General features: G+C 51.2%; 1 protein-coding gene across 1 annotated transcript; it reads right to left on the bottom strand.

Annotated features, from left to right (window-relative positions):
* Nucleotides 1-829: 829 nt before the first annotated feature.
* LOC104413331 (EF-hand domain-containing protein D1-like) lies at nt 830-10,957 on the bottom strand. Its single transcript, XM_010024284.1, has 4 exons — nt 10,944-10,957; nt 7,986-8,133; nt 2,654-2,770; nt 830-1,541 (listed from the first exon to the last, which is right to left on the bottom strand). The coding sequence occupies exons 1-4, from the start codon at nt 10,955-10,957 to the stop codon at nt 1,407-1,409; spliced, it is 414 nt and encodes a 137-aa protein (XP_010022586.1). The 3' UTR covers nt 830-1,406.
* Nucleotides 10,958-11,231: the final 274 nt, after the last annotated feature.

The raw sequence follows: 11,231 nt of genomic DNA, 5'->3' as shown, positions 1-11,231 counted from the left end.
TTAGCTAAAAAAGCGTGATTTATAAAATATAATCTGTGAAGATATATATACACAGTTTAATTGTTTAGCAATTCTTTCACCTGACATTAAAGAGTAGAGGTTTTTCTATTTATTATTCCATTCTCACAGTTTAGTGCTCACAGTTTAAGAAGCAAAACAGACAAATGAAAACATGACTGGTGAGTTTCATTCTGGAAAGAAAAGAAGCACAAACTGGGGCAATAGCAGAGGCAGAATTTGAGCAAATCCATCTTTCAAGAAAGGTCTCTGAGGGAACACAGCTCCCCTGCCGTGACCTACAGCGTATGTATCCAGACAAGCAGTGGGCATTTTAACATTTGTGGGCAAGGTTCCCGTGTTTGCAGAAGAAAATGGCTAATAGTATAGCGCAAGCCCTCTCAATTCAGTTCAGCTAAATGTGCTCACCTTACTGCTCTTTCCTTCTCGAGCACGGATTGCTCAGTATGCTGGGCTGGTGGTATGTCATGGCTCTAATGAAATCACAGTCAATGTCACCTTCATGATTCAGGATTTCCAAATAGAAAACCCCAATGTGCCATCCTATTGCACTGTCCAGCTGGTAATACCACTTAAAAACAGATACAGCTGCCTAAGGCTGGAAAATACAGTGAAGCCGTACAGTACACTAAATGTGATGGAATGTGAAAGAAGATACATGGTCAGGCAACTCAGTTTTCTATTCCTCATTTAAGACAGAGCCAGCTTCCTCCCTTCAAAGTATTGGGAATTCTTGCCTCTTATTGAAAGATTTGTTACTATGGCACTTCAGAGAAGAAAAACTGGAAGACTCTCCAACATGCTGGGTGGCAGAAAATACTACAGGAAATGGTAACTCATTTGATCCATGTCCCTGGTAACCATCTTACTCTCTTCACAGTGTTTTCACAGTGCCTGTGGCACGGGGCTTTGAGAAAGAAAAGGGTGACAACACCCAACAGCAGTACAAACATACAGGAAGTCAAGCTGTAATTTGTACACCCTGATTTACACAAGACCTCACTACTTGCCTGCAAGCACAGAATTAATTAACATGGTGTTAAGAGAAAAAGAATGTATAGAAAATAAGGAAAGAATAAAGTAGGCAAGCACGACACTTGTCAGTGCTCACCCATGATTTGCTACCTGCTGTTTCTGCTTCAAGGTGATGTGCTCCTGACAGTTCAGAGCAAAACAGCATGTGCACAGCTCTTAGGATTCACACTGTTATGAATGCATAGTAACTGCAAGAACTGTGCCCTTAAACTCAGGAGGATCTTCAGGAAAGGAAGGCTAACAAAGCTGTAATGAGTTTTAGGCAGGATCCAGGCAGTTCTCTCCAGGTAGAGCCCTGATCTGGGAAACGTACCAAGTCATGTGCAATTTCAGAGTGCATATTGGCTGGTCGGTTACTGGGTAAATGCAGACTTCAACTCCCTGAAAGCAGCTCGGCGGTGTTTCCTTTCCTCCTCTTCCCGCTTTCGCTCATCCTGCTCAGCTTTTATCTCTGCTTCAAACTTACTGGCTGAAGAGAGGGCTTGAACCTTTATGAGAGAGAGAAAAGAAAAGCCCGTCAAGCCTTGCAGAGGGAGAGCCAGAGCCTAAACTACTCCCAGATGAGCAATGGAGAACTGTTTGCTGTGCCATCCAGTGCTCTGTATTAATTACACTGCAATGCTTGGGCATTTACATCCAGTACCTCTTAGCTTGCTTGATTTCAACATCAACAACAGAAAGGTCGTTCACTAGTAAGTCACTAACAAGTGACCAAAACAATGCTGTCAGTACTGGGTCACATACATTCTTTCTGTAGGCAGGCAGCATAGCATAAGTTGTGAGTGCACAGTGGGAGAAACGACTGCAGAAGACAGTTCTGAATGACAGCCAAATCTGAGAACATCATACTACACCACGGATAATCTGCAGATCAAAGAGACATTGTTTATTTGCTGGCTATTTTTCCAGCTTTCATCTCAGTACATCTGCTGTGCAAGAGCTGTGTTATGCTCTTGGGAAAAAAACTTCTTGTATAAACAAGCAGGATTATTTTCTCTCCAAGAGAGCTTTCAAAAAGGGTGCTTTGTCAGCTTTGAATGGTGCAAAGATCTTTCTGCCAACCCCAGGACCCTGTAGAATAATTCTGATTCCAAACGTTAGAGAGCTGCTCGAGAAAGAGATGTCCGAAATCTTATACTCCAAAACACTCCATTCACCACTGAACTCAGAGTGTTCTGGTTGACGGAGGTTTTGCAAGATGGGAAACTCTGTCCCTACTGCATTAGTTTCCAGGATACTTTTGTCTTTAAAAGCAGACAGCCAGCTTTTCCCATAGAGCTCCCAGCCACAGGGACACAGGTTGGCCAGTCCCTGTGGCAGGTCCTGTAAGACCCAAAGCAGAGGTGGTGAATTAAGCTGTTCTAGTGTTGACTGATTTGCAGAAGAAGGATGTAGATAAGAGTCCAACAAAGTTTGAAGGGAAAAGCTATGGCTGAGGTTGGGGTGGGAGGCATGAAACATACAATCCTTCTAGCTAGGAAGAAATACTAGACATTAGTATAGAAATATCTTCTGTTCAAAAGCAAGCAGGGTCAGTGTCTCGGCAACAGTTAAGGCCTGTGTACAAAGCTTTTTCATGTTCCTCTGTGCCACACCATACCTTAGCTTCAAAGAAGTTCTTGGCTCCTTTGACTCCCTCAATGGAGACATCTATCTCTGAGAGCTTCGCAAGAGTTAACAGGCCGCTGTCCTCCTCGAGCTCCCCCGCTGCTTGGAACTAGCAATATAGACAGAAAACATCCAAGCTCTTCAGTGAGGCTCAAATGAAACGCGAACAGCGCAGACATTCACCTGCAGGGGGCTGGAATTCACATTCCTGAGCAAAGGAATCCAGGTCTATATAAACCAAGCAGTGCCATGGAACTTGTACCCAGCATTGGTACACAGCCCTCTTAAGACTAAAAGGGGTAGGAATCCCATAGGAAAATAGGGTTTCCTAGGGAGCAGAGCCCTGGTGAAGCACAGCTCCTACTGAGCCTGGGCTGCTACGTGGCCAGAGGAAGGAGACCACCTGCTTGGTACAACCATATGCTAGGCTCAGATATACTTCGTTATGTCCTCACACCCTACTGGTGTATTCACAAGCCCTGCATGAGCTTCCCCAGTGTTCTGGAGACTCAAATCACTTCCCATGACAAAGAAAGCAGGACAAAAATGGCCTTGGCTCACAGCTGAACCCCACGCTCCCTGAATAGAGGCACCAGTGCACTCCAGTTAGAGAGAACAGGAGTTAGCAGCCTAAGCATGGGCATGCCCGTGTGATGGAGTGCCTTGAACAACTGTGCACAGAACAACTTGTTTTGGAATCTCTGTTCTGCACTGGACCACAGACATTTAACTAATCCAGAGTCACTACAACAGAGTGCATATTGGCATGTGAATTGCACAGGAAAACAAACAAGGAAAGCACACTTTATTTCACAGAAAGGATGCAAAGATCTGCCTGCTTAAAAATAAAGACCTCTGCACCACCTTCTACCTGCTAACTGAACTCCAGGTTAAGATGTGGATTTTCTATGCATCATTTGAGAGGTCCTATAACTGCCAGCTCCTTTTGGCCACCCAAGGTTTCTCAATCCTTGGAATCCTGTGGAATGAACAGAGACCGGGACAAGTCACCCCGGTTCAAAGGGAGCACCAAGCCGCACAGCTTCAGTCCAGGGCAGAGGGCTGCACGTACCACACAGGGCTGCCCATAACTCCTGAAACAGCACAGGCACATCAAACACCTCTAGTGCTGTGCTCCTCGGGCTGCCAGGCTCGGGACTTGGCCTCTTCCTACAGGGAGCCTGAGCTGTCCCAGCGGAGGGCAGCAGAGTCCCAGCATCTGCTTGCCTGCTAGAAGGATGTTGGAGAGGGTCTCTTCATTAGGGACTGTAGTGATAGGACAAGGGGTGATGGGTTTAAACTTAAACAGGAGAGATTTAGGTTAGATATAAGGAAGAAGTTCTTTCCTGTGAGAGGGGTGAAGCGCTGGCACAGGGTGCCCAGAGAAGTGAACACTCCATCCCTGGCAGCGTTCAAGGCCAGGTTGGACAGGGCTTGGAGCAACCGGCTCTAGTGGGAGGTGTCCCTGCCCATGGCAGGGGGTTGGAACTGGATGATCTTAAGGTCATTTCCAACCCAAACCATTCTGTGATTCCATGATTCTAAGTTGCTTGCAGAAGCTGGTGGAGATGCAAAGGCCTCCCATGGGGAAGGGTGTGGAGATGACAGCAGTGCTGGCTGCCTCTCACAGAGGGAGCGTCACCAGGCTTTGCTTGCTGCCTCATAACCTGTGTGTGCTCAGCACAGAGCAGCCAGAAAGCAGACTGTGGCTGGGGAGGGAACTCTCCCCCCTCCAAACACATGTAAGAAATTAGACAATGCTCTGCTAACAGGCAGAACATCCCGCTCAGAAAGAAACCAAATCCTGCCCAAGATATCCTCTCCCTCTGCTCAGTTCCGCTGGGCTCAGGCTAGTTCCTTTCCCCCTCCACCACCAGGCAGGGGACTCGCAGGGCTGGCAGCCAGGCTGGCGTTAGTCATGGCTCCTCCTCGCAGTTTCTGCTCCACCCTGTGAGTCCCACTTCCTGGCATTGGAAAAGAGCAGCGGAGGCAGCACAATCCTGAGGTCTGCTACAGCTGTTGCCCAGGAGGAGCTGGAAACATCCAGTCATGAGTACAACTGTGCATGAATCATCCTGAAACTAGAAGATAGGGCAGCGATCCTTCAGTGGTCGAATATGGGCTGCCACAGCCATGAAATGCGGGCTGAGCTGAAGGAAACCAGGGACTGAATCACCGTTTGGGGCAGACACAGCATAACGTCAGCCCCAAGCACCCAGCAAGGTGGACTATGGGGCATCATGCTGGTTTCCACAGGAGCAATCCTTACACCAGCACACCACCTGCAGCTCACCTCACCAGTTATTTGCCCTCAAGGCATCAGTCCTTACTATCTAGAGACCACCAGCAATCTGCATCCAGCTTCCATTCCCAGCCTGTTTCAGACTCTTGCTAGGCCCATCACCTGCAGCTAAGCCTCAAGAAAATGGCAATAGAGGAAAAAAAGTGAATAATGTTGGTACCTTTAAAAGCTGTGCTCTCAAGGAGGACATGACACACACACTTTCCACCACCCTAACCCCACAGGAGATGTATCTGCTCACATCCTTCATGATCCAAGACCTACCCTCCATTGCCAGGTCTCAGAGGGATGCTGCAGTTATGCAGTCCCACCAGGCTCCATGCTGGCCTCAGGGATGTGAGAGAAGGCACAGGACTGACTGGCAGCAGCAGCCTTACAACAGCTTGCCAGGAAAGCAGTGCCACCCAAGGCTGTGGTTTGCACCAGCCCTGCCAACAAACCTGATGTGGGTCAGCATTTAAGCTGGTGTGGGCATGGTGGACATTGGGTAGATTTTTGAGGGTTCTAGATAGTGGCCACAATTAGACATTACTATTATAGCAATTAACTCTGGTTTCCTGTGGTAATGCTAGAACCAGGTGGTCAGAGGTGTTTCCTCCACACACTGTACTCATCTTTTTAAACCTAAATTCTTTTGCTGCAATTACGCAGTTAATTGTTGATGTATTGATGGACGCTCAGAGGTCATTGGTAGAAGGCAGCCTTCCTAAGGGGGCCAGCAGTTTGTCAGCAGCAAGTCAAATCCATACAAGCCTGCTTCCCAGGCAACAGCTTACCTAGAATGAGAGGACATGACACTACCCAAAGCAGCAGCAAAAGGTGACCTATTGCAAGTGAAAGAGGTCCTTACCAATTCTCTGCCCAGGTCATAAGAAGCACATCTTCAGGCAGGTATGTCAGGACTTGTTATTCTCTGGAGAGGCAGACAGGAGCCCTCCAGCACTTGAGTTCAACCCTGCTGAGTTCAGACACTCATTTAAACCAGGGTTTTCCTTTGTGTTGTCAGAGAGCCCCAAGTCAGCTTCATCACCCTCCGCAGGCTTGTTTGTCACAAGAGGAAGCAGAGTGGGACAGGGCTACAGGTTAGTTCAGGCCTCCTCACCCACTGGGAAACCTGCCTCCTTGTCAGTCTTCTGCCCCAACACAGCAGCTGGACCCAGCACATCTGCAATAAAGCAAGCAGCACCCTGCTCCTTGCAGAAGGAGTTCTGGGTACATGCCAAAGCTGCCATGTAATTTGTCCCCAGAGCTCTGCCAGCAATGCTCCCTCATTCCAACTCATGTGCTGCTCAAGCTGGGGGTTGTTTGACCATCATTTTGCATCTGGCAAGAAGCTACAACAGCACCAGCTGCCACATGCTGCAAGCCAAGGGCTGGAAGCACAGCCAGACTATGCCAGCTGATGGGTGGCCGTGCAGGAGGCTGTGGTCCAAGAGCAGAAGAGGAGCTGCTCTCCCTTGCCACTGGTGTCAGGAGCTCAGGGTACCTTCCAGAGTCCTGAGGATAAAGGTACTGACCTGTCACAATAGGGAGCCCCTGCAGCAAGCCCAGAGGCTGTCCCCAGCTCTTCACCCAGGGTGAAGGGTGGCCCAGGAGGCACACAGAGAGCTCCTCCAGCCCACACAGTGATTTGGCAATCACAGTCTGACCTGGGGCCAAGGGAATGGTGCTCTTCCTGCTCCACTAGATTCTTTGCTACCCCCCAGTTCACCTCTGACCTGGCGCATCTCCTTCCCTGCCCAAAGGAGCTGATGGCCTAGGGATGTAAAGCAACAGGCTCTCACTTCCCAGATTTGCATACTTTCCCCCCCTCTCTTAAGGGCTGGAGCCTGTAACGCAGCCTGTGCCTTTGGCCTGTCTTGTACTGCTGCCCTCCTGTACGGAAAGAAATGCAGCAAAACCCTTTGGGGGTGTAAGCAGGGAGAGATGGAGCATCAGCTCTGTGAGCTGCCCGTCACCCCTCACCCCAACCAGTCCAGCTGGCCACGGGCTGTGGCTGCTCATCCTCCCTCCCAGGCACTGCCAAACACCTCAAAACCTCAAAAATGAACAACCCCATGTCCTGAGCTGTGGAGTGCTCTGCACCTGGTCTCCACAACCAAACCACCACCATGGCAAGAGCACAACCCCACTGCAGCCATCTGTTGGGGTGCGACAGCAGCACAGCCCTCAACCAGTGCAGGACACAAGCAGCACTGGCCCTCCTGCTACCTAAGGGGGATGTCAGTTAATCTAGAAAGCCACAGTGTGACATATACTTCTGACTGAGACAGCAACCAAAGCCTGGGAAGAAGAGATGATGAAGCGGAAGGTTTTAGTATCTGGGCTCCCCCTTCCTGTTAAGTTGGGTACCTGTGAATGCATGAAGGTCTCTGCTCAAACTCCCTCTCCTCCTGTGCCTAGCAGCAGTTCCTGGCCTGTTCATGCTGCTCCCAGTGGTCTCAGCCCAGCAGTGACAGACCTGTTCACTGCGTGTCCCTGCTGAGCCCGCATCCACCACTAAACTGCTGAATCACCACATTTGTTCCATGGCGCAGGGAGGTGACCACCCCCCAGGAAGCTTGCCATGGCTGGTTACTGCCTGATGCAGAGAGGGACACGGTATAAACTAGCAGAGGAAGCCTCCAGTGCCACATGAGATCAGCTGCTCTGAGCAGAGCCCTTGCCCTGCACCTAAAATGAGGCCTGAGCCACTGTATCGCAGGAGCCCAGCAATGAGACCTTGTGACTGAAGGGATGTGCCACTTCCAGGTACAGCAAGAAGCTCTGTCAGCACTCCCAGGCAGCTGCAGCAGGGCTCATATGTGCTCCCAAAGCACACAGAAGGGTTGGAGATGGACACTGACAGTGCTCTGCATCTTAAGCCCCATGGCATGGGGAAGCTTACCTGCTTTTCCACTGCACCCCACAGCTGGAGAAACACAAGAGGGGACAGGGCTACCTACAGCCAGAGCACAGACCTGGCTGCCTCCTCCCTCCACCCCACAGACACATCCCCATCTTCTCCTGCGGCCACCCTCACCTCGCGGAAGCTGAGCTTCCCATCAAAGTCTTCATCCACCTCCTTGATCATGTTCTTCAGCCCCAGGTGGGTCTGCGGGGCTCCCAGCTTTTCCATCATCAGCTTCAGCTCCATCAGGTCAATGTACCCATCCCGTCCCGAGTCATACCTGCAGGGTGCAAAGGTGAGGGGGTCAGCCCTCAAAATCCCCACACCCATCTTCCCAGAAGAGGAACTGTGCCAAAGGATAAAGTCACAGGGTGGCTCAGGCGATGGGGGAGGCTTCAGGACATGACCAGCACTGAGATATATTAAGCTCAGGGAAGTAGCTGACAGCTTACACAGAGAGAAGTGCTCGGGGGAGCTAAGACCAAACCACCCACAGAGAAGGAGCATGGAGGAACTCGGCTTATCTCAGCGGGATTTCCATCTCACCCACTTGTGTGCCCAGCACAAAGGTTACTTGCACGCAGCTTTACACCATGCACCAGCACAGGGAGGCAAAGGCATGCCCGAGCCAGCTCCTGCCAGGTCAGCTGCTCATTTTGAAGAGAAACAGGGAGCACAAACCAACTAGAACCTCCCAGAAGAAAGCAGGTACATCTCTTTGTAGGCAAAACACACACACTCCTAGCTATTAAGATCTTTCCTCTACAAAATGGAAATGGTTTTGTACTGCACAAGCACCATGCTTCAGGGCGGCTGTTTATCCAGTATTCCTGGGCCAAGCAGAACAGCAGTCCTGGGGGAGCACAGCAATCCCAGCCAGTGCTGCGGGCTGCATCACAGGGCCAGGCTGGCAGAGGAAACCAGCGTCCACCTCTAAGAGCAAGACTGAAGTGGGACCACACTCCCAGTGGACTCTTTGTAGGAAGAGAGCACCCATGCAAGGAGCAGAGTGCTTTAGAGATGGGAGACAGAGACCTGCCACAGTCAGCCTGGGACCATGCACCATCTGCTGAATATAAGCATCCAGCCCATCCGGCAGCCAGTGCTTCACACCCAGCAGGGCCATCACTGGGTTTCAAAGTCCAAACGCTAGAGGGACGGGTGCTCTGCTATCAGATCTCTCATCAACAACCCTCCCTCGGCCTGGTCCTGTCATCAGGGTACAGCAGAGCTAGGGGCTCACGTGGGAGGACAAGGTCTGCCAAGCTGGGCTCAGCCCCTGTGCATGTCTGCCACTGTCCCCTCGCCACCACCCCAACCCCAGAGTTAAATCCTTCCAGTCATTCAGAAAGGAAACCCTCAGCACAGCTCTGACGCAGGAGGCAGTCAAATCCTCCCACCCATCATCTTTCATTGACTGCTAGCTCTCTTCCAAAGAAATAACAGCTGTAGCAGACCAAAACCCGCACAGCTGTGGTTATCCTGGAAGAAAGCCCTTTCAGCTGAGAAACCTCACAGCCACAGAGGAAGCTGTGGCACAGGAAGGCATGAACAAAGCTGCTGGCCCTGAGCTGCTTCCAGGCATGGGCAGCTCAAGGCAGGGCTGCAGCCAAAAGCTCTGCCCCTGCCTTCACAAGCCTGGGCACAGATGCTTTTCCCCCAAACTGAGGCAGCCTCCACGGCTTTCCAGAGTCCCACCGCCTCTACAAACATGTTTTACGCTCTCTGTGCCTCTTTGTTTCCAAGGGTCCCAGGCCTAAAAGACCACAAATGGCAGGGACATCGCCATCGGGCTAATGCACAACCCCTGCTACCAATCTGCTTGCATGCTGTGGACCCAAACCCACGAGCCCACCAGGCCAGACAGCTTTCTGAAGAACTAGGAAAGAAACCTCTGTCAGAGCAGAAATCAGGTCACAAACCTGAGACATTACAGGGAAGAAGAGCAGCAGGTTCATCGTAGGAAGGCAGGCGTCAGTTAACTAAGGCACATGTTCACAGCATCACCCAGCCCAGCTCTGAGACACACTTTCAAGACCTCACAGAAGCGTAATAAGTGCAATATTTAATTGTCAATTTGCTTTTTCCTGAAGTTTGAGAGGAAGGGTGTGGAGCTGCTCCTCCAGAGCAAGGTGGTTGGAGCAGCAGTGCTTTTGATGAGATAAAGCAGCAAAGCATGAAGTGGCACTTGGGAGGCACTTGGGCTTGGTTTTTTTGGCCCCAGTAAGCTCATGCTGCCCTTTGGCTGGGTGCAGAAGCAGAATGACACCGAGGTCCCCAACAAGGGCTGCTCAAACAGGGGCAGAACACTGCTCATCCCCTCTCAAGAAGCGCTAAGTAATGGAGATGAAGGCAGAAGGAAGGCAGAAAGCCCATCCCTGCCTGCCATACTCATCTCACCCTGCTTCTATGGACACTACCCACAGGCAAACACCAGCCCTCAGTGCCTGCTCTGGTAAATGCACTGCCCCGAAAGGGTTAAGCATGGGGCACGGCTTCAGGCCTCATCATTCCCGCAGAGAGGCAGCACAAAGCCAGGATTGTGAGAAATGGGGACTTGCCAGCGGCAGGCTGTGGTGGCAGGGCAGCACGCTGTACCAGCCACACAATGGGTGTTGATGAGCACGTCCGCTGGCACCAAGATGCACCCCAAAACCAGATTACCAGCCCCTTGCAGTGGGGAACAGCCTGAGAGAGGGACACTGAAGGCCCTCGGATGCTAAGTGCCAGCCCCAACAGAGCAACAGCAGCACGCTGCAGACTGCTGCATTCTCTCCCCATCCCCCCTCATCTCCAAAAACAGCCCAAGTATTTTAGGACCTGGGTAGAGCCACTCGGCTGCCACGGGCCGTGCAGCCAGGCTATTTAGGGAGAGGCGTATTTATAGGTCATGTGAGATGGTGAAATTCATTCCCTCCAGCCCCCCCTGACACAGGCACAATGGGGCACAACACAGACTGCAACCCGTTAGTCAGCCGATGCTCCTGGCACACCTCAGCCCTACCAAAAACCCCTGCTTTTTGGGAGCTCCCCCGATACCATTCACACCAGTCACTGCCCGCAGAGCAGCCCTATTCTGGTGACAGGCACTGGACAGCCCCCATAGGCAGTGCTGGAGGAGGGCACCAGGGCAAATTTTGTCCCTAAATGCAACTTAGAATCATAGAATCGGAAGGACCTTAAAGCTCATCCAGTTCCAACCCCCTGCCATAGACAGGGACACCTTCCACTAGAGCAGGTTGCTCCAAGCCCCTGTGTCCAACCTGGCCTTGAACACTGCCAGGGATGGGGCAGCCACAGCTTCTCTGGGCACCCTGTGCCAGCACCTCAGCACCCTCACAGGGAAGAGCTTCTTCCTAATGTTTAATCTAGATCTAC

The sequence above is a fragment of the Nestor notabilis genome, unplaced genomic scaffold, assembly GCF_000696875.1.
Source record: "Nestor notabilis isolate BGI_N333 unplaced genomic scaffold, ASM69687v1 scaffold30381, whole genome shotgun sequence".
NCBI classification, from domain to species: domain Eukaryota; kingdom Metazoa; phylum Chordata; class Aves; order Psittaciformes; family Psittacidae; genus Nestor; species Nestor notabilis.
Note: the sequence above shows the minus strand (reverse complement) of the source record. Positions and strands in the feature narration are given on the sequence as shown.